Below are 24,040 nucleotides of genomic sequence, written 5' to 3' on the forward strand. Positions count from 1 at the left end.
CACTGCCTCTGATGCTATTATGTCCCCCAGCAAAACTGCTGTGGACGGGTGTCCTACAAGGTAAGGTTGTGAGCTTATGTGCCTTAGCTTCTTATTATGCCACTTCTGTGTCTGGGAAACTAAAGAGTGTCCAACGGCAGTGGAATTCAGCCTTGCATACTTTTTACTGTTGATAAAGTTCTTGCTCAATAGCACTGTTGGTGCTCTCCCTATCAACTGCTACTTGCACACAGCAGAGTTGTAGTCAACTGCTGGGGTGCAGGAGTCAAGAGAGGGAACTGCTTCATCATCTGTAACACTGACCATCAATTGAAGATTCTATTCTCTACTCACCAGTGCAAGTCTTTGAGCCCTTGGAGCGAAATGAAACTCGTTGCGCTAAACTGTGCCAAGGGAAGAATACTTGCTTGACTTTTCAGTGCAGCTATCTGTTGCACCATAACCAGAAGGAGAGACTGCCTTGATCTTAGGGTACAAAAGTAGCTTCGACCCACTGTGGAGTTAGGATGAAGATGGAGGTGCAGTACAGATTCTAGAGTGAGACAGAGCTTGCTCCTGCCTGCTCCCACAAGCTCAATACTCTTTCCTTGTGTGGGCTGGGGGAAGCGGGATAAGATCACAACAGGTTGCTCAATACCAGTCTGAAACCTATCTTGATATCAGGTACTTTCAGAATCACTCATTGGCCTCATCCCTTGCATAGGTGACCTGCATAAAATAAGAGAAGTAGGTGTTGTGCCAAAGCCTTTTATCTCATGATGTGCAGTGTAAAATGAGCACTCTTTTAGTGCTGCACTTTACAGGATGCATAGATGCTGCTGCACGCTGCATGGTGTACATTTTGTATTGCACATCATGTGCTGCGCATTGCCTGTAGAAGAGCCAGCATCTTAAATGAAAACGTGCATCTGTTGCAGCGTACAACGTACTGTATATTCGTTGCCTCACATTGTTTATTGAATACCTTGCACACTGTGCTAAAGATTATAGGCTGCTTTCTGCATATCAATTACTACCTACACCTAACTGGCATATTTAATTAATATATATTAAGACCCTAATAAATAGTATTACATGTACTTGAGGCCTCTAAACTAAATTAGTTAGAGGACCTACAGCACTCCTTCTGTCACCCACTAAAGTAGCACTTTGAAACATGCCTGAGGCATACTACTGCAGCCTGTAGGGCAGTTTTAAAGTGCCATTTGAACATGGCAAAATAAACCTTCTGCCATGCCTAAACCTTCCTTTTTAATACTCCTATGGCAGGCTCTAAAAGGTCATAGGAGAGGGAGCATTGTAATCAAATAGATAGGACATATGCATGTTCGTTTCAGATGTCCTGACAGTGAACAACCCTAAAATACTTTTTCACTGTTGCAAGGCTTATCTCTCCCAATGGCTAACAATGGGTTGCCTTATTAAATCTAATAAGTGCTAACTTTTGATTGAGAGCAGATAGAGCGAAGCTGTTCACACTCAAATGAATTGTAATACAAAATCGTCTTTAATGGTAAGGTTGAATTTTAAGTTACAAGTGTGAAAATGCCACTTTTAGAAAGTTGGCATTTTTTTGTTTTGAACCATTTGTGCTCCTCTGCCAGTATCATGGGTCACATGACTGATCTGGTGGGGTTTGTGTATTGCTTCGAGCTCTAACACAGAAATCCTGGCACCAGATATAAATATTGGACCTGCAGCGCCCCTCATTAAAACACCCCTGAACCTGTGGAACGTACAGAAGGACTGCCCTCCTGCTTGGACTGCTTTGCAGTCTGAGAAGGAAGGCTAGCCCTGCTTTGCTGCATCCCAGGCTAACCAGAGGTACTATAAGTGTCAGTTGATTGACCTCCTGTGTGAGCCAAAGGACACAAAAAGCTTCAGAACTGTTCAGCTCATCTGCTGCAACTGGACCAGCTGGCCCCAGCTAGAGTGAGTCCCCGAGTCCCAAAAAGTGCCTTCCCAGGTCCTGGAACCTTGGCTGGCATCAGAGTATACTCCACCTGAGGAAAAAGTGAAGATCCTGATATTTCGGCTCCTTGTGACCGCCAAGGTGAAGTACAGGTGAGACCTGCTCTTCGTGCTGATGACAGCTCATGGCAACCGAAAATGCAAGATGTGTGCTTCGTGCTACAGCAATGGAAGCCCGCGCCAACCGCCAACAATGCTCAGCCTCTTCCAATGTGAACATTAGTGCTCAAAGAGGTAACTTTGAAAGTGGATTAAGCTGGTCCCTGTATCTGACCTGCACTTCATCACGGTTGGCTTGAAACTGTGACTTTCCCCCAGCCTAGTGCATCCAGAAGACCGCAAGTGGTGGTTTGTGCTTTTAGGGGCTATTTTCACTAGAAACTTTCAAATTTAACATCTCCGGTTCTACTGATTGGATTTTTGTTGTTCTGGTATTTTGTTTTTTAAAAAGGTACTCAATTCATCTAAATTGATTTGTGATTTTTCTTGTGTCGTGTTTTCACTTTATTACTGTTTGTGTGCTGCATAATTGCTTTCCACTTTGCCTTGAATTTAAGACTGACTGCTTTCTGCCAAGCTACCCGAGGGCTAAGCACAAGTTAGTTTAGTGACTTTTGTGGTTTACCTTGACAAGGTTTGTGGTTGTTGCCAGAGTGTGGCTTCCACCCCCTCAACTAATAACCACAATTTTGCATAATGTTTAAATGATCAAGTCTATGTAAGAGCTATTGGCTTTGCCAATTTGTTTTAGCCATGTTGTACACCAGTGTGGCTGCTTTTCAGCATGACTAAAAGTGATTTATCACCTGGTTGGGTATCCAGGCGCTGAAGCAGGCATATAGATATTGGACTGAGGGTGTTGGAGTCAGCCCAGGAGAATTAGTCGAAGAACCAGTTCTTCAGCTTCTTTCTGAAATCAAGAAGTGAGAAGGCCTTGATGTGTAGAGGGAGGTCATTCCAGGTCTTGGAGTGACCTCCCCCTACACATGTAGGAGAATGCTAAACCTTCCATTCTGCTTTTGCGGATGGGGGACTGTGTGCAAGTGACAATGAGGGTAAGCGTAGGTGTCAGATGTGTGAGTGGAAGTGAAGGCATTTAAGGTATCTAGGTCCAATGTTGTGCAGTGCCTTGTATGCGTGTGAGGGGTTTGAATTGTCAGTATTTATTTATTGGGGGTGGGCAGAGAAGCTCTGAGATATGGATGGTGTGGGAAGTTGAGGATGAGTCTTGCTGCTGTGTTCTGGATGTCTAGATTCGTGGAGGAGATGGTGGGGGAAATCTGGCATAGACTGTTGCTGTTATCTAATCTTCTTGTGATGAAGGGTTATGACACAGCTTGTCTGGTGTTCTGTCGTAGCCACTCACAGTATATGGCAGTAGGAGGAGTTGACTGCATTGACTTTTCCATTATTCTGAGCTTGTCGTCAAGAATGAATCACATGTTTCCTGCGTGGGTCGTTGGTGTGGGCCGGACCTCTGTAAATGTTGAACAAGGCTAGGCTGAGCGATGAACGCTGGAGGACTCTGCAGATCAGATTCTTCGGTTGAGACATGTAGGGTGGCAGACTGACTCACTGTGTTCTTCTTGTGAGGAAGGAGCATATCTAGTTGATGGCCAGTCACTGGATGCCTTTGTCGTGCAATATTCTGACTAGGGTGTAGTGGGCTACTGTATCAAAGGCAGTGGAGAGGCTGAGTAGGATGAGGGCAGTCAGTGGTTTCTTCACTTTTTTGTCAGCTGCCGCTATGATTCCCATTTCTGTGCTTTGGCTGCTCCGAAATCTTGACTGGGTGTGGTTGAGCAGGTTGTGGACTTCAAGGTGGTGGGTGAGCTGTATGTTGATGGTCTTCTCTATCACTGTGGCTGAATACGTGAGAGTAGGGAGATTGGTCGGAAGTTGCTCAGTTCGCTGGGGTCTGCCAATGTTATTATTATTATTTTTTTTTTTTAAGGACGGCATTGACTGCTGCATGTTTCCAGTGTTCCAGGAAGGTGGCTGTTTTGAAGGGGTTGTTGATGAGTGGAGTGGCATAGCGTACAGTAGGCAGCGTAGCATGGAGTAAAGTGTTGTAGAGTGAAACTGCATAAAGTGTCAGTTGAGTGGAGTGATGTACAGCAGAGCGTCACAGAGAGGAGGGTCATGGAGCAGAGCGGAGGGTAAGAGCTGAGCGGAGAGGGAGTTGAGTGGAGTGGCAAAAAGTGGAATTGAATGACCTAGAGTTAAGTGGCATCGGAGTAGTGTAGAATGCTGTGGAGTGGTCTACTGGTTATTAGTATAGTAGAGTGTCAGAGTGGAGGGGCATACAGTGGAGTGTGGTAGAATGGCGTAGAGTAGAATGGAGTAAAGAGTTGTAAGGTTAGGTGAAGTATCGTAGAGTAAAGTGGCAGAGTGCAGTGCAGTAAAGTGGGGTGCTGTATATTGGAATAAAGTATAGTGGAGTAAAGTGGCATAGAGTGTACTGGTGTGGATTAGACCAGAGTGTCATGGAGTAGAGTGTTGTAGAGACGAGTGAAGTAGAGTTTTGTAGACTGGTATGGAGTAGACAGTGTCAGTGTGGAGCGTCGTAGAGAGGAGTGTTGGAGAATGGAGTGTCAGAGTGGGCTGTTGTAGACTGACGTAGAGAGAAGCAGAATAGCGCAGAGAGGAGTGAAGGGGCGGGGAGCAGAATAGTGTCAGAGTGGAGTTGTTCAGAGTGGCGTATACATGGTGTGGTAGTGCACTGCCATTACAGACAACACATTTTCAACTGACATGACCATTACATTTGTACAGAAACGCGGTTTACTGATAAAATACACAGCACACAATCTGTGGAAATGGCATCACCTAGTGTATTGATTTGTTTTGATGGTTATTAAAATATTTGTTTCTAGCATACTTCCAAAACAACGCGTTTCATTTGTGCTTCCTAATTCTGATATATTCTGAAATATTTGGAGTTTATTTACACACAATTAAATGTTGTGTGCTAGAAAAAAAGTATTTCCTTTCACACCTCCATATCGTCAGATACATCCTCTCACTTTCAAGTCCGAGAAAGAAAAGTAAACACCAAGTTCCCTTGTAAGACAGAGCCTCACATTTGACCTCTGTCTTTGAATACACAAAAAAAAAAATAACATAATAGAATTTAAAGATCTGTTTACATAAAGCGTGCACTTGTATAAGGCTACAGTAAAAGGGCTATGCTCCACGGGAGGGACAACGACAGGCTAAAACAAATAAAGCTAGCATACAGGAAGCAAGCAAATGTGAGTTACAAACCACAAAGCCTATGGGAAGCAATGGGTGGAATGTCTTCCTAGGCCAGCTTTCAAAATGTCCCCAAGAGGTCTTTAACAACCAGACAGCTGTGCTGTCTAGTAGGCTTCAACCTAAAAAAGGGGGCAAAGTTTTGCTAAGCTACAGTTTCCTAAATTATTTTGCCACAAGGAACCTCTTGTGCCTACTTAACATAATGTCCCCAGTTCCAGGTGGTTAAAGTGCTGCTCATGCAGTGTTGTACGCTTCCTTACAGCATACTGTATGAGCGGCCCATGCATCATCTGTGGTCACTAGCTCTCAGTCCCCAGCTCTGCTATGCAGAGCAAAACTCCTTGAATGTTACTCCCTGGGAAGGTGAAAAGCAGAGATCATCATGGGGCATTCTTACCTCCACCAGTTAACATTGCTCCAAAGTGCTCATCTGCCACTGAACCAGCCAACAGAGACGTACTTGATACCTGAAGATGGCTGTACTCAAGTACAGCTGTAATACACCGCAAATATCACAATTTCCTCCTCTTGAAACCTCGTACACAGGGTATTCTGGGTAGTCTGTCCTTGGAAACATTTTAGGAACTCAAGTTTCTTGAGTAAGATGATGATGGTGGAAAGGTAAGGATAAGACAGTCCAAGATATATATATATATATATTTTTTAAAACATCTGTCCACTAATGGGGACCGGGACAGAGTTGGGCTACTATATTTGCCTTCTGCCAGCGGGTAACTGTCTACATTACTGAAGCTTTCTTTAGGTGACCCACATCACCTGTTCTTATTAAAGAATAATTACCTGTTGCTGTTTTAGGATGGGAGGTGATCCATGTATTTGAATGCAGATGTACTTTGGACAGTGAAATGTCACAGAACCGTTTCTTCACCTCCCTACCAATACTTGTGTAAAGCAGATAGCTAGCACCACCTCCAGACCAAAACCATAAGCAATATCAAAGCATTAGCTGTTTCTTAGCAGGACGGTGACAGGAACAGAACCACTTTTCAGTATTAATGCACATCACTGGAAATACGATTCTTACTGTCATAAAGTAAAGGTAGAATTGACTTACGAAAAGTGTATCCTGTAGGCATAGACTAATTATACGGATGATTACATTTTTTTAAAAAGAACATTTTAATAACGGGAAGAAAACGCATTAGCAAGGTAAAGTCTTTTTAAGGGGTTGGCACGTGATCAGATAAGATTCTATCACTGACAATCAAGTAGAGCCAATTGCTTAAAGTGGACTGCCCTATGCTGAATGTGGTAGAGGGCAAAGGCAAAATGTCAGTGATGGGGGAAAAACAATACACTAAAAGGGCTGAAATAAAGCCCCTCCATAAATGTATGTATTTTTTAAGTTTTGCTTGATTACATGAGGATGTCTCTAGGCAAGACCTAAAAAGGAATCTCAAAATGGCATGGCAAGAGGTGACAATAAGTTACAAAGATAAATGAACTGTCTAATGGAAATTGATTAACCAACTGTATATGAAGTTAGAATTAGAATGCAGTGAATCTGCAGAAATAATTTTAAGATATTGTACATCTCGGTGTAAAGAGTACTTATAACTGGCCTGAAGGTCACAGATGAGAAAAACAAATCTATTTTTAAAACAAGGGCAGAAAGAAAAACCTGGATGCTCAAAATAGGTTTTGGCTACTTTATCTCTGCTTTGTGGATGCCAATCGTCCTGTCCTGAAATTATATTCTTTTTCCGGAAACATCTACTTACTGTTGTAAACCATGGCAGCGCCTCTTTACTTTAGGTGCCATTTTTTATACAAAAAAGCAATTTACAATTACCTATGTGAAACTGTCAAAGCCACGCGAAGAGACGGGAATAAACTTGTGACTCAATTTCACTCCGGGAGAAGAGATCACTTCTAGTCAGTTTGAACATACCGCATCCTTCATCATTCTATTTTTGTGAAAAAGACTAAAACAGTCTATTTAAAACACCCATTTAAATGCAAATTTGAATATCCTGGGAGAAAATGTTAATCATTTACATGCTTGAGAGTTTTTGTAAAGCTCCGCTTGAAGCAGCAATCTCTGTTTGCGGTGAAAAGATATTTGCCTAACAGTATGTAGTTGTCGTGCTCGCAAAGGACACTGTACTAATAAGGTGTGCTTTAGAAGGTACAGGTGAAAGTTCCTGGTTACAAAACTTGCCACCTTTGAGTTATGAGCTACCTAATACCCTTCAAGCACTTGAGAATTTAGAACTCACAGGACTGCATACGAGGTAAAATGTAACAGAATGAAGACATTTAAATGTGTTCCGGCTAAATAAGACCCCAAGCTCAACCTAATAAGCAGCTAAAACTGCAAGTGTCTCTACCACTCACTTGCCTAAAGGCACTAAGAAGTTTCAGCGAGAGGTGGTACATGGGACGATTGCACCACCCACGCAGATGTCGATGGATCCTTCATGCCATTCTTTGTGTAGGGAAGGCGAACCCTAGGAATTCAGTGGTGTTGAAGACATGAGCAGACAAGAGGTTTTCGAAGTGATCAGGTTATGTGATATTTTAGTTTTGTAAGGAGTGCCTCTTGAGGAGGGATTCCTGGAGGAAAATGGACAAATATTGACAAGACATGGGTGCCACATGATGAGAGGTGGCGCGTGTGTGAGACTGCAGGAGGTTTGTTGGAGGTTGTCCCTGGCCAAGATTACCTTGCATGTACTGATTTCAAAGACAAATTTATGGAGAGACCTGTGGCGATGTGAATCAGCAGCTCAATAAAACCACCACTTCTTTGCAAAAACTGTCACATGACATCTAATTCTGCTGTTAAGCGATTTGTTCTGACTTCCAGTGTGTGACAATAGGGGTACTCCTCTCCTAGTTATTGATGAGGCCTTTTCCAGACACGTGCAGGGTAAGTAAACATTTAAAAAAAAAAAAAAATTAGAAGTATGAGAAGAATTATGGTGACCATGACAGCGTGAGTTACTGGTGGACAGTGGGTATTTAAACACTGTTGTGATGCACTGTGTGCAGTGTTTTTATCCACTGACACATGTTTCACCTGTGGTGTGAAGTGGGGCATGATGTAATGCAATTTGAAATGTTGATTACCTTCTTATAATGTCCCTATGTGATTTATTGTCTTAGGAGACGATTAGAGGACAACAGTAAGAGTTAGTCTTACCCTTTTTGCATGCTGAACTGATAGACATGTTGGACAGTAGGGATTAGAAGACAGTTGCCCTGAAGAAGGTCGGCTAACGTACTCCTAGAAAATCATTTTCTTGGCAGGTACCTCGGGGAAATGGCCGAAATATGTTGGGAGTTCAAATAAGGTGCAGGGATCCATCGTAGATCCACTAGACACTGTTATCACCTTTGAAGAAAAGGGTGAATTCTTTTTAACCCTACCCAGCCTCATCCCTAATAAAGAATAACTCTAGGATAGAAGCTGAAGAAGTTTTTTTTATTTTAATTTGACCATACTGGTACCCTACTGACCAGAAGACTTCTTATTTGGATCTCCCTGCCCTGTGAGGAGCTAGTTCTACCCGGGGGCTACGGTTGAGACCACCTGGTTAGTAGTACCTTAACCCGGCAGGTTGGACTAGCCGATGAAGCATGCCCCTATTAAGTGGGTGAGGCTTTTCCATGCATGAAGGGGAGACCCCCTAAGGAAGGGCATATACAGAGGGTATACAGCAGGGATGTAAGCATTGATACTAATAATCCCTGCCCCATTTTCTGTGGTTTTGTTGTATGGATTAGGAGTGTATGGGGTGTGGCATTTCTCCTACCTCTCTACAGTGATCCTCCTAATCAGCAGCTCAATGCCAGTGGCAGAAGGTTTATCTTGGAAAGCTGGACAGAGTGCAGCTGTCAAAGATGAGGACTGTTTAGGGGATTTAAGAAACTGTGGAAGAGGACATAGATGAAAGCAACATTAATTCTTGTTGTTTAGAATTCCCTCAGCAAGTTTGCAAAGTGGAATATGAGACAGGAGGGATTCTGCAGATGTGAAGCAAGGAGTGAGGCAAGTTGGTTAAATAAGCAAGCCAAAGAAGAGTTAGTTTATTGAATTGCATTGTACTCTTTATGCAAGACTGTGTATCCCTGAAATAGCTACAATCATATTGGGCTCTCGGAAACATTTGTGCAGTGCACGGTTGATAAGGTGTTAGTTCTAGACAGCTCTTAATAGGGGGCATTGTGTGATGTGCATGAGGTTTGGAGGCATGCTCTAAACATGATGTGGTGATAGTGTAGCTCTGTTTAATCATAAGGAGTTGCGACCCACGTGCAGAAACGTAACTTCTTTTTTTTTTTAGGAATAGTCTATTTTAAAGCAAATCATGCGCAAGGAAGAGCCAGGTTTTTAATGTTCACCAGAATTTGAGATTATTCTTATTCCAGCACGTACAAAATGTTCTAATATCTTAGCCATGTGAACTGAGAAAGTTTCTGCAAGTGCTGGATTTGTTGAAAGAAGGGATGGTTAACAGTGGAGCTAATCTAGAGCACAGTAATCTCGTCTGGTGGGAAGTTTGACATTTATGAAGAGGAAAGGGTGGTCTAGTGCTGTGGATGTGTGACATACAATGTTTTACAGGTAATAGGACAAGTCACAAAACCAAGTTAATGACTGAAGGGCTGGTAAATAAGAATCTATCTATATAGATTAAGTCTTTTCTTAGTTGCATTCTGACTTCTTTATAGTTTGCAGACAGCAGGGCTCAAAGGCATAAACAGTTGGCATAGTATAGAAGGAAGAATACTGAGAAGACATGGACCTGTAAGCAAGTAAGGGAATAAGCATTAAACACATTGTATATGTAGACAGATCCTTTGTTATCTTGATTACCTTGTGCCACGAGGGAGAAAATGGAATCCATAGTAACCCCCAGATTTCTTACTTGGGTTGATGGGTTAGGAGGTAGATCAAGTGACGACTTGGCTACCTGGGAAACAGATTCTCTAATGTCAGACTTATTACACTTAGTGTGCATACAGCATGTGCCACTACTCATTTTTAAAATGAAAGACAATTTAGGCCAATATGTTTTAACCCCAGAAAGGACTGAACTTTTGAGGGGAAGAGTTTCCAAGAAGCTAGTCAGGGTATTAATGAGAAACTTAAGTCTTTATTTCCCTTGTATTGCTTGGTGAATTAAGCCAAAAGGGGGGGTGTCGGGAGGGAGGAGGAGGAGACAGGTAGAGAGGAGGGGTGTGGATGGGAAGGGGGCCACGGTGAGAGAGACCGATGAATTTAAGTTCAATTGTGCACTACCAGTCATGGAGTCGTTTACTGTAGTATGACTTTTATCCAAAATCACACAACGTTGTAACAAAAACAAAGAAAAACAGGAAAAGTGACACTGCACATAGATGGTCTGTTAAAAAAAAAAAAAAAATAGGGTTGCACCAAAACAAGCTGTGAGCCAGCAATGGAGTGAGTTTTATATAGTTTACTATGATTAAAGCAAAAATAAAGGAAACAAGCATTTGCAATGCAATAGGTCTTGCATTTGCTGGAGTTAGAGCTATTGGCATTGTAAATTCTTAACAGGACATTTTTTTGCCACATAAATTGGTCAACCTTGCCTCATAATTTTGTCTCTTCCTGCCTATTAATTCCAGTGGCCCTGCATATAACTAAAGCACTTCCATTTACCTTCTAATTCTATTCTGCAACACAAAAAAAAGAAAATGTTGCCATTTAGCATCCTAATTTAAACTGGCCATGCTAATTACCACCCCACCATCAGAGTTGATGGCTGGGTAACAATTCCCCCCAAAAAGACACAAGACAGCCACAGAGGAGTAACAAGAGAAATAAACTAGAAGAGTCATCCAAACATATCAAGAGTGTTCAAACAGTCATAGTGTAATAAGGATGTTAAGTTGGCCATGAATTAAGGTCATGATTTTAATAGAGATTAGTAAAACATACACAGTTATCACATATACCTTTACAGAAAGTAGCTTTTTGAGTAGACTGTAATGCTCAAAACAGCCCCGAGAGGGCACCATAACAAAAATATAATTTGTAAAAACCATAGTCCTGTAACCATATTGTTAGCTCGAAAGAGGGGCTAACCCAATGAAAAAAATACAGGAGAAAGTAATGCAGTGCAACCATATACTTAGCCCCTAGAGGGCATTTTTAGGGCTAGCAGGCCTACTGCAATGACATTACAAACAAGGCCTTTAAAACAAAACTTCTCCAAGCTATAAAACAAAAGTTGTAGCCATGGGAAAGCTTAAAAGACTGAATTATGGGAGGGGTTATTATTTTGGGGGTGCCCACTAACATAGTGCGGCAACCCAGCGATGATGTAGACAGAAAGAGCACATTGTGGTCAATGTTTTGAAGGTGGCCCCATTGTCCAAGGACCACCACAGGATGAGATGACCAAACATGTTTTGTAAAAGTAATGCCCTGCAAAGCATTATGGGACCAGTTTCTGTGCCACAAATATTTTAATATGTTGATATGACTGTAATGCTTAGAACAGCCCCTAGAGGACCTCACAATAAAAATAGCATTTGTAAGAAATATGGTCATGTAACTGTATAGTCAGTAATTAGACAGCATAACCACACAAAAAATGGCAGAAAGTAATGTACTGCAACCATATATTTACCCCCTACAAGGCATAGTATATAAAAAATATTCAGGAATAACGGGCCTATAGCAATGATATACAAAGAAGGCCCTTGAACCACAACCTACTCAGCTGTAAAACAAACGTTTCAGCCATGAGAAATGTTAAGCAGACACTGAATGTGGGCGGGGTTCCCACCACAGGCTGAGTTATGGGAAAACATGCTTTGAATGGAAAGTTTAGCCCAATGTGTGCATGGGCATGGAAAGTGGTACACCATCATAAACGATATTATTCAAGCGTTGGAGGAGAGGATTCTTTTTACTAAGCCTGATAGCGTATAAAAATAGCATACCTCTTCCCAGAAAAGGAGACGTCATTTATTGGCTTGTTTTCCACCCACTTAACCCTCATGGATTTTGATATACTGAATTGCAAGCCATCTTTGATGTTGCTTAGAAACTAGCTCCCAATGAGCCATGAACGTTAATTTAGCCTAGTGCTTTGAGTAGTGGCCATCACCCCTGGCGTCTACTTTGGTACCCATGATCAAGGAGGGGTCATAAAGGCTATAGGAAGGAACAGAAAATAATCTGAGCTCTATGAGCCTTATTCACTTTCTGTAGTTTTTAATCCCTGATTTTCCCAAATCAATCAGGACCAAATAGGAGGCTGATGAGAAGCTACCTGTGGGACAAGGGGTGATGCTATTGAGTGTTAGGATCTAAGGGAGCAAGATGTCACTTCTGTTACCCAAGGTAGTTACATGAATATTGATTCATCAAAATATCACAACTCACTCAAGCCCTTCCTACATCAGGACTGAAAAATAGATAGTAAGGCTGATTCTTCAAACACATTAGTTGGAGGGATAGGCAGCAATCACTGGCTTGAGAGCATAGTGGGATATACTGATGAGCTGTCACAATGACTACCTCTCGTGAAGTTGAGACTTTAACTGCCCCCTGAAGAAGATAGGCTGCATTCTTTATATTGGTCTGTTGACAGCCTGAACGAAGAAGACTGTTCACAAGGGATAACATCTCAACAAAAAGGGCTACAAGGAGTACAACATATTCTGCTATCAACAAGTGCATGGAACACACTGTCAACAACCCCCTCTTCAACTCCAGCAGCAGCAATCCTAAGGCTCTGGATCGAACCCTTAAGAGAATATTCACAATATGGGTCACTGGCACGCAAAAGCTTCTGAGATTATTTCTTGCTATTTTTTTTTTGCATGAGTGGAAACAACTGTTATTTGCCAGATATCTTCATTTTCCATCTTGAGAATCTAGAGGTACTAGACAAAGGCATGTAGTGCCACAAAAGCCTTTGATTTCTTTAGACAGGGCAAACTGCAATCATATGTCCAAGAACATCACTAGCTGAAAATAGAAGGTTTTGTTTCAATCTTTTTTAACATTGGATGATGGTCCCAATACAACACTGCATGCCAGACAAGCAGGAGGCAATCACTGAAGTAAGAAGTCCGTAAGTCTGTTGAGTTACTAGTAAATGAACATATAGTTCAAAGACGCAAGCATATGGCTGGGGAGGAGATAAGCAAAGAGGCATAAAACAGGCCAATATCCATGAAGGATAGTGGAAGCACACAGCAAGGAGATGAGAAGTTACAGGACACAAACTGCTTTTCTGGCCTTCCAAAACAACTGTTGGCTTTCATAAATGAACAAAAATGTAAGTGCCATGTAAGCAGAGTGCATTTATAGATGTGGTAAAGATGAAGGGTAAGAAAAATATTTTTGGGGGGGTAAGCCAACTGAACATTAGGACAGTTAGTCCTCGGAGGAGCCTGAGGCAGACTCCACAGTTGTAGGATACGAAATAGAGTACAATAATACTGACCTACAGTTATGAGGCAAACGTCACATCTCATACCACTACAATAATACCTTTACATCGTCTTCTTAACCCTATGAACTAATGTATTTAAGTGTTTTATTCACAGTACTTGCCTTGTAGTTGTAAGTCAATTTAGTGGATGAGACATTATCATGAGTGATATTATGAGGGAGGCCTTCTGTGTTCTCCTCCTTAGCAAAAACAACAAAACTTATTTGATACAACCTTTATTCCTTCATCAGTTAAGTACCTCTGGCAAAAGGAGAAAGCCAAAAAGGCAACAATAAATCGAACTGCTTACTAACTTCATTAAGTTAAGGAGCGCATGTGAATTCTTTTTTTTTTAAAAAGCTAAAAAGAAAAGAAAGATCAGTGCCTTTACCAATTCCTTAGCTTAGTGCATGCATTTTCGATCGCACCACTCACAAGAGAATGCAGAGTGGATAGTTCAACTAGATGGTTCACTGGAGTATGACGTATACTACTGCTCTCAGGAAGTTGAGATACTATGGGTACTGGAATTAGTGACAAACACTGACATGCATGATGGCAAAGATTAAAGTAGTGGCTTGGAGTGGAAAAGGTCTTGAGTATGACAATAACTGGTTTGATTACTTCTTGGGGCTTGAGGGAAGAAGTCAGAAGTAACACTGAGGTGCCTAAGGATACAATTTGAAATACTAAAGACTTTACTATGGAGAAAAAAAAATCACTCTCTTAAGATGTTTAATTTCTCCCGTCACTTATGCCTTCTTGTCTAGGGTTTGAGAGAAGGATATCAAGATGATACAATGAGGCAAGATACAAGCTTTAAAATTAAGTAAAGTATTCTGCAATGATGGTTAAGATGCTTTCCAGAGGGGGAAGTATATACTTGCAGGAATAACTGCATTTAATGAATGGACAAATAGGGTTATTGGATATTTGGAATAAATACAAGAACATGTGTTTACATTCAAGTAAGACAAGCGAGGTATCCTCAACTAGATAGGGAAACCTTCAATTAATACATGGGATCTGATGATGAAACAATGATTAAAGTAATTTGTCAACTTGGCCGCAGTGACCTAAGAAAAACTGTTTCCATGGAGATGGCCGTCACTAAGTCAACAGTCTTCTAACAAAGCAGAGCTGAAAGGACAGTCTTGGACTCGCCCAGAAACAAAGAACAATATAATTAATTTGGCATCTGAAACAATTAAGAGATTAAGACTTAGAAACGTATGCCTGGGACAATGAAAAGAAGAGTAGAAGCAAATCTGTGATCCATGATCAGGAGGTACAAATCCATGATGAGAACTTTTAGATCTTAATTAGAGCTTTGTTCCGCCAAACTAATGCATGAGAAGAATGAAGGAAATAAAGACTAAACAAGATCAGAGGCACCTTCTCTGTCTTGCATAGTGCTTGGAGCAAGCATAACCCACTAAGCGTGGGCTGAAGTTATATGATAAAGAAAAAAAAATACAAAGTGGTCTGAAAGTAAAGAAAGTGCAAGTGGGTGGTATCTAGAATGATGGTAAGGGAGAATAAATGAGAGCCGTGTTCTCTCGTGATTAGGAACGGTTGCAGGTGTTCAAGAAAAAGTGAGGTTTTCCGTCCCCAACAGTATCATAGAAGTCAGCTTCCTGTAACAGGTGGCGATTTCGGAGGGAGATCATTGCATGTAATAATCACTGCCACAAATGTCTGTACCAGGCCAGGCAAATATTAGCGAATGATTGTGAGCCGCTTACCTAAATCAACTGGGTGTAGGGAAGGCTGTACAGTTTTATCTGCAACAGTCAAGACCATGCAGCACTTTTTCGGACAACATGGCATCTTAAATGGTGTTTTCCTGCAGCTGAAATAGGCGCAGGCAAGGGTGACTCTCCCATATGGGCTTCAGGGCTATGCCCTCAATGTTTTATGTCCGGTTTTTATTACACCGAGAGTGAATAATAGTTTATTATAATCCATTATTCACTGTTGGTATAGTGAAAAAAAAAAAAAAAAAGCATATCTACTTCAGATCCAGGTGCAGTCTGAGGCACTTAATGACACTAATGGCTGGCGCAGTTGCATAATGGCACCTGTACTAGCCATCCGAGACTGTTCGAAATCCACAGAGTTCGGAATCTGTGGGGTCAAAGTGCAGAGACTAAAACCTTGCATTTGTGACTGTGCAGGCTTGAGGTTTCAGTTTCATGCTCGAGTGCTGGAAGCAGAAAGAAGCTTTATGCCTGTCTTGAGTGTAACTGGAACAATAGGAGTCCAAATAGGACTTGTACAGGCAGCAAGGTAAGTATTAAAAGAAAAAATAAATAAATCAAAGAGGCCTAAATTTTCTTTTACTTAAAGATGAGTGCCACATGTTGTATGCACGCTATGTCTTACCTATCCGACAGCAGGGGCAAAGAACGTTTGGGAGCATGATGAATTGACCAATATGAAAAGGAGTCTCAGTCTTTGGCACAAAAAATCCCTGATGCTAAGAAAAAGGTGGTGTAGGAGGTTGTAATGAGAGAGGTTCGAGTTCACGCATACGACAAGCTTAAGTGATTGCAATGAGAAAAACAGTCTTCAAGGCACAATAAACAGCTGTGCATCGGCTCAAAGGGGATACCTATGAGAAATGTCAGGACCAGAGTAATGACTAACTGCGGTATCACAAACGGTTTGAGAGAGAATGTGTGATTCAAATCTAAGAAAACATCAAAACACCTGATTTAAACTAAGAGGCTTGGTCATGTAAATACAGAAGGAATAAAATGGCTGACAAATCGTTTATATTGCTTACATAAAGGCCGCGCTGGGCCAAAAACAAACAAACAATATCCAACAGCTGGGCTTGCAGACTCCACCTCAGGCCACAATCTGTCCCAGCGTCCGGCATAAAGAGCCATTGAGCATGAGCACCTGGCAGACAGAATGACACTGACAATCTCAGGTGGCAAATCAAACAGAGTTCAATGGCCACCACTCAATTTGTGAAACAGTTTCTACCTCGCCCAGATGACCTCCCAAACCCAGCAGCGATGCATTCGTCACCATCGCCAGCTCTGGGTGGGAAAGGGAGAGGGATCCGCTACTGGTCAGGCTGCAGTTGAGAAGCCATCGCTTCAGAACTTTTGCAGTCTCCTCCAAAACCTGAATTACATCTGACAGATTTCCTTTGTGCTGGGCCCACTGAGATTACCAATCCCAATATGCTACCTGGCAAAATGGACAAGTAGGATGGACAGGTCTAACATGCCCAGAAGCCTCAGAACTGCTCTCCTTGGCATCCAGGACCCAGGCTAACACATCAGGATAATAGCCCAAATGTCCTGGACTCTTTGCGGTGGAAGAAAGGTCTTGATCTGCATTGGCCCAAATAATCAGTACTATCCAGGCTAGCTCAAATTACATATTTGGCCTAATCTTGAATAGTTTGAGCCAGTGAGGTCCTAAATTCTTCCAGGACCACCTCCAAGATCTTCTGGCCCATGTACCCAGAGGACATGCGTATATCAGCCTAGTAGGCAAATCACGTTGACTGACCTCAATGTTAGGCTGGCTTAAATGAACTTTTGTTTCCCAAATGCCTCAATCTTTTTCAACTCCGACCAGGGGTGGGTTGTGGGGAACAAATTAAGATTCACCATGCTGATGGACTACCAAGTTCACAGCAGTAGAATGCCACCTAAGAAGATCAGGGTTGTCAGGCGCCAGTCTGTGGCATCTGGCCACCTGCCTGTTCACCAGTGGGCTAGAACAAGGCTTAGACCAAGCCCCATCAGAGTATCAGATAGGGCTTAAGGAAGTAAGGGCTCAGAGGAAGAAACCCCAGGTTCCAAAATGTCCATAAGGACAATTATCTCAACTTCAGCGGAAGGCAGTTGCACTTCCAGGACCACAGCAACACGTCTAATTACCATGGCAATTGAAACACTCTTCCATTGGAGGTCCAAGTAGGGAAATCAACCCTATATTAGGGGAAGTATCAAAACCACTGGCCTCCTGTAAATTGATGTGTGAGCGGTTATTGTTTTCATGTGGGGATAACTCATCACTACTGTCATCTCCGTGAAATAAACTCAAAATATTTACCAAAAATGTGCTAGCATGTCAGATCGCAGATTTGGCTAAGTAAGATATCACAGTTGGCACCAGATCCACCTCTGTCACAGGCGATGTCAGAATCAGTGGTGAAGAAAAGTGATTGGTGCAGGTCTCAGAGCAGGAATGGAAATGAGCACAAGAGTTGGTACAGAATCAGAGAAAGGTTCTAGGAGAACAGGCAGTGCAGAGAATGGATCCACCAGCAGTAACCTGCTGCGATGTCACAAATGTCCCAGGGTGCACCAGGATCAATTGAGACATCAGCCGCACAATCTGATCAAGAGCAAGATGGAGTGGCACCTTGATGCCCTCTTGACTTCTCGTTAGATAAAGAGTGCCAAATTGGGATAGAGTCCAACTTCACCTTCTTACATTTTCTCTTCGATCTGGGCTTCGGCTTACCAAATAACTTCAACCACAAAGAAGATCTGTTGAGATAGACCTCGAAAGAGGGAGTTGGTCAGTACCCTCCAACTGGAGTGGGGACTTACACAAGACCAATGACTTCTTTTAATGTGCAGCGATGTATAGCTTTGCTTCATCATCCCGGGTTGCTTTCAGGAGTATGCGTGAACAGTTGCTGCATGACGAAGTCATGCCCGATCCCAAACACCAGACATGTCTTGTTCGGGTCAGTTACAGACATTTCTCTCAAACAGTCATGGCATGGCTTCAACCCTGCTGTTTTAGGTGGGGACATAGTTCCCTTGCACAGTGGATTCGATCTGAAAATCATTGAGTTCCGACAAAAGAGGAAGTGGAGCTCCAGATCAGCATGAAAGCATGAAAAGGTGTGGAAAGAAAGGCAATTATATTGACGTCTTTGGGAGGAGGGGTGTTATTTTTTTAACCATTTCTGTGGCAGAACAATGACTATGCTGAACTGTACAGTGCCACCAAGCAGTGTTTTGGTTTATTATTATGAAATCTATTCTGATCCAGTCAGGCTCCTGGAGACTATCCTAAAGATGAGGAATCTGCGGTTTGAAGTGTTCATCAGAACGAGTGAAATTCATTGAGATTGAAAGAATCAATGAAACTGAGGGAGTCAGTGAGACAGAATGAATGAGACTGAGTGAATCAGAATGAAGAACACTACGTGAAGCAGAATGAGTGAGACTAAGTGAGTCAGTCTTTGTGACAGATTGAAACTGGGAATAAGTGAAACAGTCACAATGAGTGAGAAAGTACAAGTGAGCACAAGTGTGAAAAAGAACATCAATGTGAGTGAATGAGACTGAGTGCAGGTGAGTGTAAGAGAACGTGCCCCCCACTGCTCCCTCCTTAACCCTCAAGGAAGAAGTCTGGTTCATTTACTGGAAATCGAGTCAAGCATTATGCCCCATTTTTAAATGTTCCCAGCTGCCATTTGTTGCAAGGATTTGTAGGAAAGAGTTATGTGGCAATTTAGGCAAAAGATGTGGCAGAGAGCATCAGGTTCTGGACATTTTGCATTTTACTTATTTTTACTATGAAATCTGAGAGACTTAAAAATAAATACATGAATTGCCACATGACCATTATGTTGAGTAACTCAGTCAAGGTACTCAACTCATTATAAATTTCCTACAAATAAAAAGCATTGGGTGGAGATCTAAAGATTTTATATATTTCATATCAATGGTATTTGATTTAATCAAATGTACAACAATTTTTAACAACATGCAATACATTTCTGTTTGAGAAAGATTAAGTCCAGATAGGGTACAAAATATCTATCAGCACCAATAAAACACACATACACGCAAATAGTTGAATTCCAGGTCTTTGTTAACAGTGTTCTCCAGACCTACAGGTTTTTCAGTCATTCAAGTGGATACTACTATTCATAAAGAAATTCACTCACATCTTCCACTGAGTGAAAAGTTCAAACCTACCGAATGATTTTTCACAAATGCTAACGGCAGAGCACATATTTTGAAATCCTGTTTTGTGTAAATGGCATTTCAAAGTTTAGGAGAGAATATTTCAACATAAGTCAAGACTACCTTGTGGTGTATGATGATTAGGAGGAGAATTAACCTTAAATGGCATAGAAGGCGAATACTCTGGGTTACCACACTGGCTTTGGGTCACGAATGTGAGACTTTAGGATGTGTTGTCAACCAGGAAACAGTTACTCAGACTGAAAACAGCTTGAAAGTGTGTTGTAGCACTTTTTCATGTAAAGACTTAGCTCAGGTCCAATGGCCCAGGAATCAGGGAAGAAAGGTGATTAAAGGTGAGGGATCCATTTAGAAAATGAAAATAAACTCTGCAGGCTGGCTGCCACAGCACAATAGTCACATGAAATGAGTGAAAGCTGGAAGTGAAGAAACAAAGGCCTAGGCCGGTAAGACTTCTAAATCATGCTTATTTGTAGGTAAACCAAAGCAAGGATAGAGGAACCTACCAAGCATTCCCATCCCCAGCATGAATGCATCCATGGTGTATGGTAACCCTCGCGCTCGGCCTCTTGTCCCGGGCGGGAACATCACTTCTTTTGGTTGTGCTTTCTTACATTCCACCTATTGAGCAAGAGACACAAATGAGATGCAAATGAATTCCATGCAAACATGAAAAAAAAAATCTCATCTTGCTAAAGAGAGTTTATGTTTAGATTTTACTCCATGTGATCTTTAAAGAAATGAATCAGGCCAGTTCAGCACAGTTATGTAAGTCAATAATTGACCTCTGTTCCTGTTTGAATGTATTTTTTTGACCAGAAATAAACAGACCAGAACAGCAGGTAACTTGTAAGACGAAAACTCTGATTCTATTGCTTAACTAGAAAAGTTTATACAAAAAAAGGCCTTTCGAAAACATTTAGTCAATTAGGAGCAGCACACTCAAACCACAATCTTACCACTAAATTTCCTGAAATAATTCTTAACCTATCTCTAAAATAAGGCATACAAAATTAATTTTATTTTCGTTTCGGATTAGTTTGTTTTAATTTTACGTGCTGTGTGACGGAACAGACTCAAACAAAAATTATGTCCTACAATTCAGATCAGGGTGGAGGTAAGAAGAGCATGTAGAATGGAGGGCTGTGCTTAAGATTGGGGACTACCGAGTCTATCCCCAGAGATAATACGGTTCAATGTGCCCTAAACTGAAGCTTATCCTTCAGTTATATTTACGTTTCAAAATTAAAGGGTGGCATAAAAAGATAGTTACAGAAAAAACAGGAGTAGACCGTGAGGCCGTTTCATACTGTTCAAAGTGGGCCCAAAGGCGTAGCATGTTCTTGCACTGAATGCAGAGGTAGAATGTAAAGTTCATTAGCCATGAACAAAAGAACAAAGACTACTTCTTTGTACAGCACAATGCCCATCCAAAATTCGATTACTTTCGCTGATAGAAGAGATCAGTACAACGTGACCCTTCCATCAGATGCAAATGACAGAGGATACTAAAAAAAGAGCCCGTAGCGGTTTAACCCTCTCAAGTCAAATCTAGTAATTTCTAGGACCAACCCCGCAGTATTAGAATAGCCACAGATTTCATCTAAGACCAGATGGCACTCAGGTAGATGATGTTCAAAGCTGCCACAAATAATGGGGGATACCTGCAGTCCTCAAGTCGGCAGGACGAGGCCCAGCAAGCACTTGGGTCCCAAGAAAGAGCGTGTGGATGATGACTGTTCATGGAAGGAGAAGACGCCAGGGTAGAATATTCAGTGTTGCCACCGGAAAGGGTTGAGGGCAGAAAGCGCAAGAACGCCAAGAAAAAGAGAAAGATACAATAGAGAGGCGTCCAAGAAGCAGCACCGAGAGGGTGCAAGGTACTTGAAAGCGCAGAAAAAAACAGGGCAAGTGACAGGCTTTGAACGCTCCATTATGTGTCAAGTTGCATTTTAGAAAACATCTAGTAAATGTATGTGCAACATGAAAGCTACTTAATAGTAAGGTCTATTCTGACAACTAGCAGAGACGGATTTAAAAGGTCAAAGTGAATCAGTAAAACTAGGTTTACACTGAAGAAACACTAGGACTACAGCTAGTAAAGCCTACTCGTTGATTAAATAAAATAGAGAAAATCTAACATTAGTTTTGTCACTGCATGCCTCTTCGAATGTACTGTCCTAAACAGAAAAATACTCATTTATTGTATGTATGTGTACACACACATATATATATATATATATATATATATACACATACACCTACATATATACACACACACACAAACTTTTCCCTGTACATCAGGATGTAGTTCAGTACCTGAAACCTATGTTGCCCATTTATTGATGCCATTGATACCAATAATCCCCTTATATGTTAAAAAAAGATTACCGATGTTATCATAAGCACTGCAGACCCAGAATACAATTCAGAACAAAAGATCTCAGTAACACCGGATATTGAATCCTTACATCTAATATATTGCGAAAGGCTGCCATTAATGTGATTAAGTATTAGAACTATTTAATCCTTTGGAATGAGTTTTTAAGCAAAATAGGGGGGCTGGCATGGTACTGATGGCAGGGGTGCATGATTCGCTCCAAATAGAGCTAATTATACACTCATTTAAAAACAAAACCTTGTCAGTGGACAGGCGTCAACTCTTGCAGTTTGAGAAATAACCTACACCCTAGAAACCGCTGTAACAATGAAGTTTTCTTTTTGCAATTCTATTTACTTAAAAAAATCACAGCAAAAAGTGATCTGAAATGGTAGATTAAAGAGTCAAGAAACAGGCTTGGCTCAAAACTCAGAGGAATTGTTCAAGCCAAAAAATCAAGTTAATAATAGTAAATGACAGATGTAGGTTGTACTACATTCATACTGTCTGCAACAACATGATAAATTGGTACTAGAATCTGACATACACAACACCTAACCCATTGCTTAATTTGAGTCCGCAATTCAAGGTTGGGCACAACAGCACTTATTTTGGGGGAGTAGCACCTATTTTTCCTGATCAGACTTTGATCCAGAGCAAACTAAAGAAAAAATACAAAAGGGGGAAAGGAAGGGGAACATGGAAAAAGAATGACTAAGCAAGATCTGAGCATTGAAAAGGTACCTGTATGAGTGAGACAAAGAGGCAGAGAGTGTCTGGTGGTAGATTAAAGTGGCATGAGGTGAAATCAAGACAAAGCAACCTTATTCTTTTACAATTTAACTACTGGCTTAAACCAACTCCTCCTGCCTTAAACAGAAATAAAGGCATAAGCGACCAATTTGTCAGAGCTTATCACTACATGAAACAGAATCCCTTTATAATTGCTATATGTTTTCTGCTATCCATAAAATGCCTTTTCAAATGTGGGATATTTGTAGCCCTAACATCAGGAATACTATGACATGCACAATAATCTTTCATCTTGAATGCACAACCTCAATACTGCTAAACTCAACTGTGCAAATGTGTGTCCCTCAGATTATTGTGTAGAGGGCAAACAATGCAAATGATTTAACAACAAGTCTGCCAGCACAAATGCAGGATTAGATGTCAGACTACTGGACCTGCTGCTGTCCTTATGAGCAGTTTTCTCCTTGGGTTAGGGACAGAAGTCTGATCCAAGGCTTTGAATGGGCCACATGACTCTGCTGGCCATGGTGCTAATGTCTGTCTACAGGATTTCATCTGTGAGCAATTTAAGGTTAGGTACTGCATAGATGGGGTCTACAGGTGAGAAGGATTCTCCATGGGTCAGTCCGGTGGCTCAGGAGAGTTTAGAAAGAGGGATCCAACAGAATTCAGAAGGTCGTAGCACAGACAAGTGCCTCTGAAGTAGATGGCCATTGTCCACATTCTATTGGCTAAGCAGGGACTTCCATCAAGGTATTGGTTAGTTTCCCCTTGCTTTAGGCTGGAAGGGGGTCAAGTTGAACCTGGCCCTCTCGGTAGGGTCAACCCCATATTTTTCTTTACATTTACCCTCCACTTTTCTGCTGAATTTGTTTTTGCTGGCACTTTACCATTGCTAAGCAGTGCTTAAGTGCTTGTGTTCTCTCCCTCAAACATGGTAGAATTGGCTTACACCCAACTGACATATTTAATATACCTGTGCGTACCTAATAAAGTGGTGCTAAATGTGTCCAGGGACCGTATATTAAATGCTACTAGTGGGCCTGCGGCACTGATTGTGCCACCCACTTATGTAGCCCTTTGAACATGTCTCAGGTCTGCCATTGCAGCCTGTGCAGCTTTAAAATGCCATGGCCACCTGGCAAAGTAAACCTATTGCCAGGCCCAAACCTTCCTTTTTAATACATGTAAGTCACCCTTAGGGTAGGCCCTAGATAGCCCAAAGGGCAGGGTGCAAAGTACTTTAAAAAAGAGAG

The 24,040-nt window shown here is 41.6% G+C and overlaps 1 protein-coding gene across 19 annotated transcripts in view; it reads right to left on the bottom strand.

Annotated features, from left to right (window-relative positions):
* The window catches only part of MSI2 (musashi RNA binding protein 2), a 1,016,916-nt gene that overhangs the window by 252,138 nt on the left and 740,738 nt on the right, over positions 1-24,040 (bottom strand). For all 19 annotated transcript variants that reach the window (XM_069226626.1, XM_069226631.1, XM_069226625.1 and 16 more), the window contains exon 9: positions 20,158-20,272. In XM_069226626.1, the coding sequence (XP_069082727.1) occupies positions 20,158-20,272 (115 nt within the window). The remainder of the gene's footprint in view (positions 1-20,157; positions 20,273-24,040) is intronic.

Source organism: Pleurodeles waltl, chromosome 3_2, assembly GCF_031143425.1.
Source record: "Pleurodeles waltl isolate 20211129_DDA chromosome 3_2, aPleWal1.hap1.20221129, whole genome shotgun sequence".
In the NCBI taxonomy this organism is placed as follows: Eukaryota; Metazoa; Chordata; class Amphibia; order Caudata; family Salamandridae; genus Pleurodeles; species Pleurodeles waltl.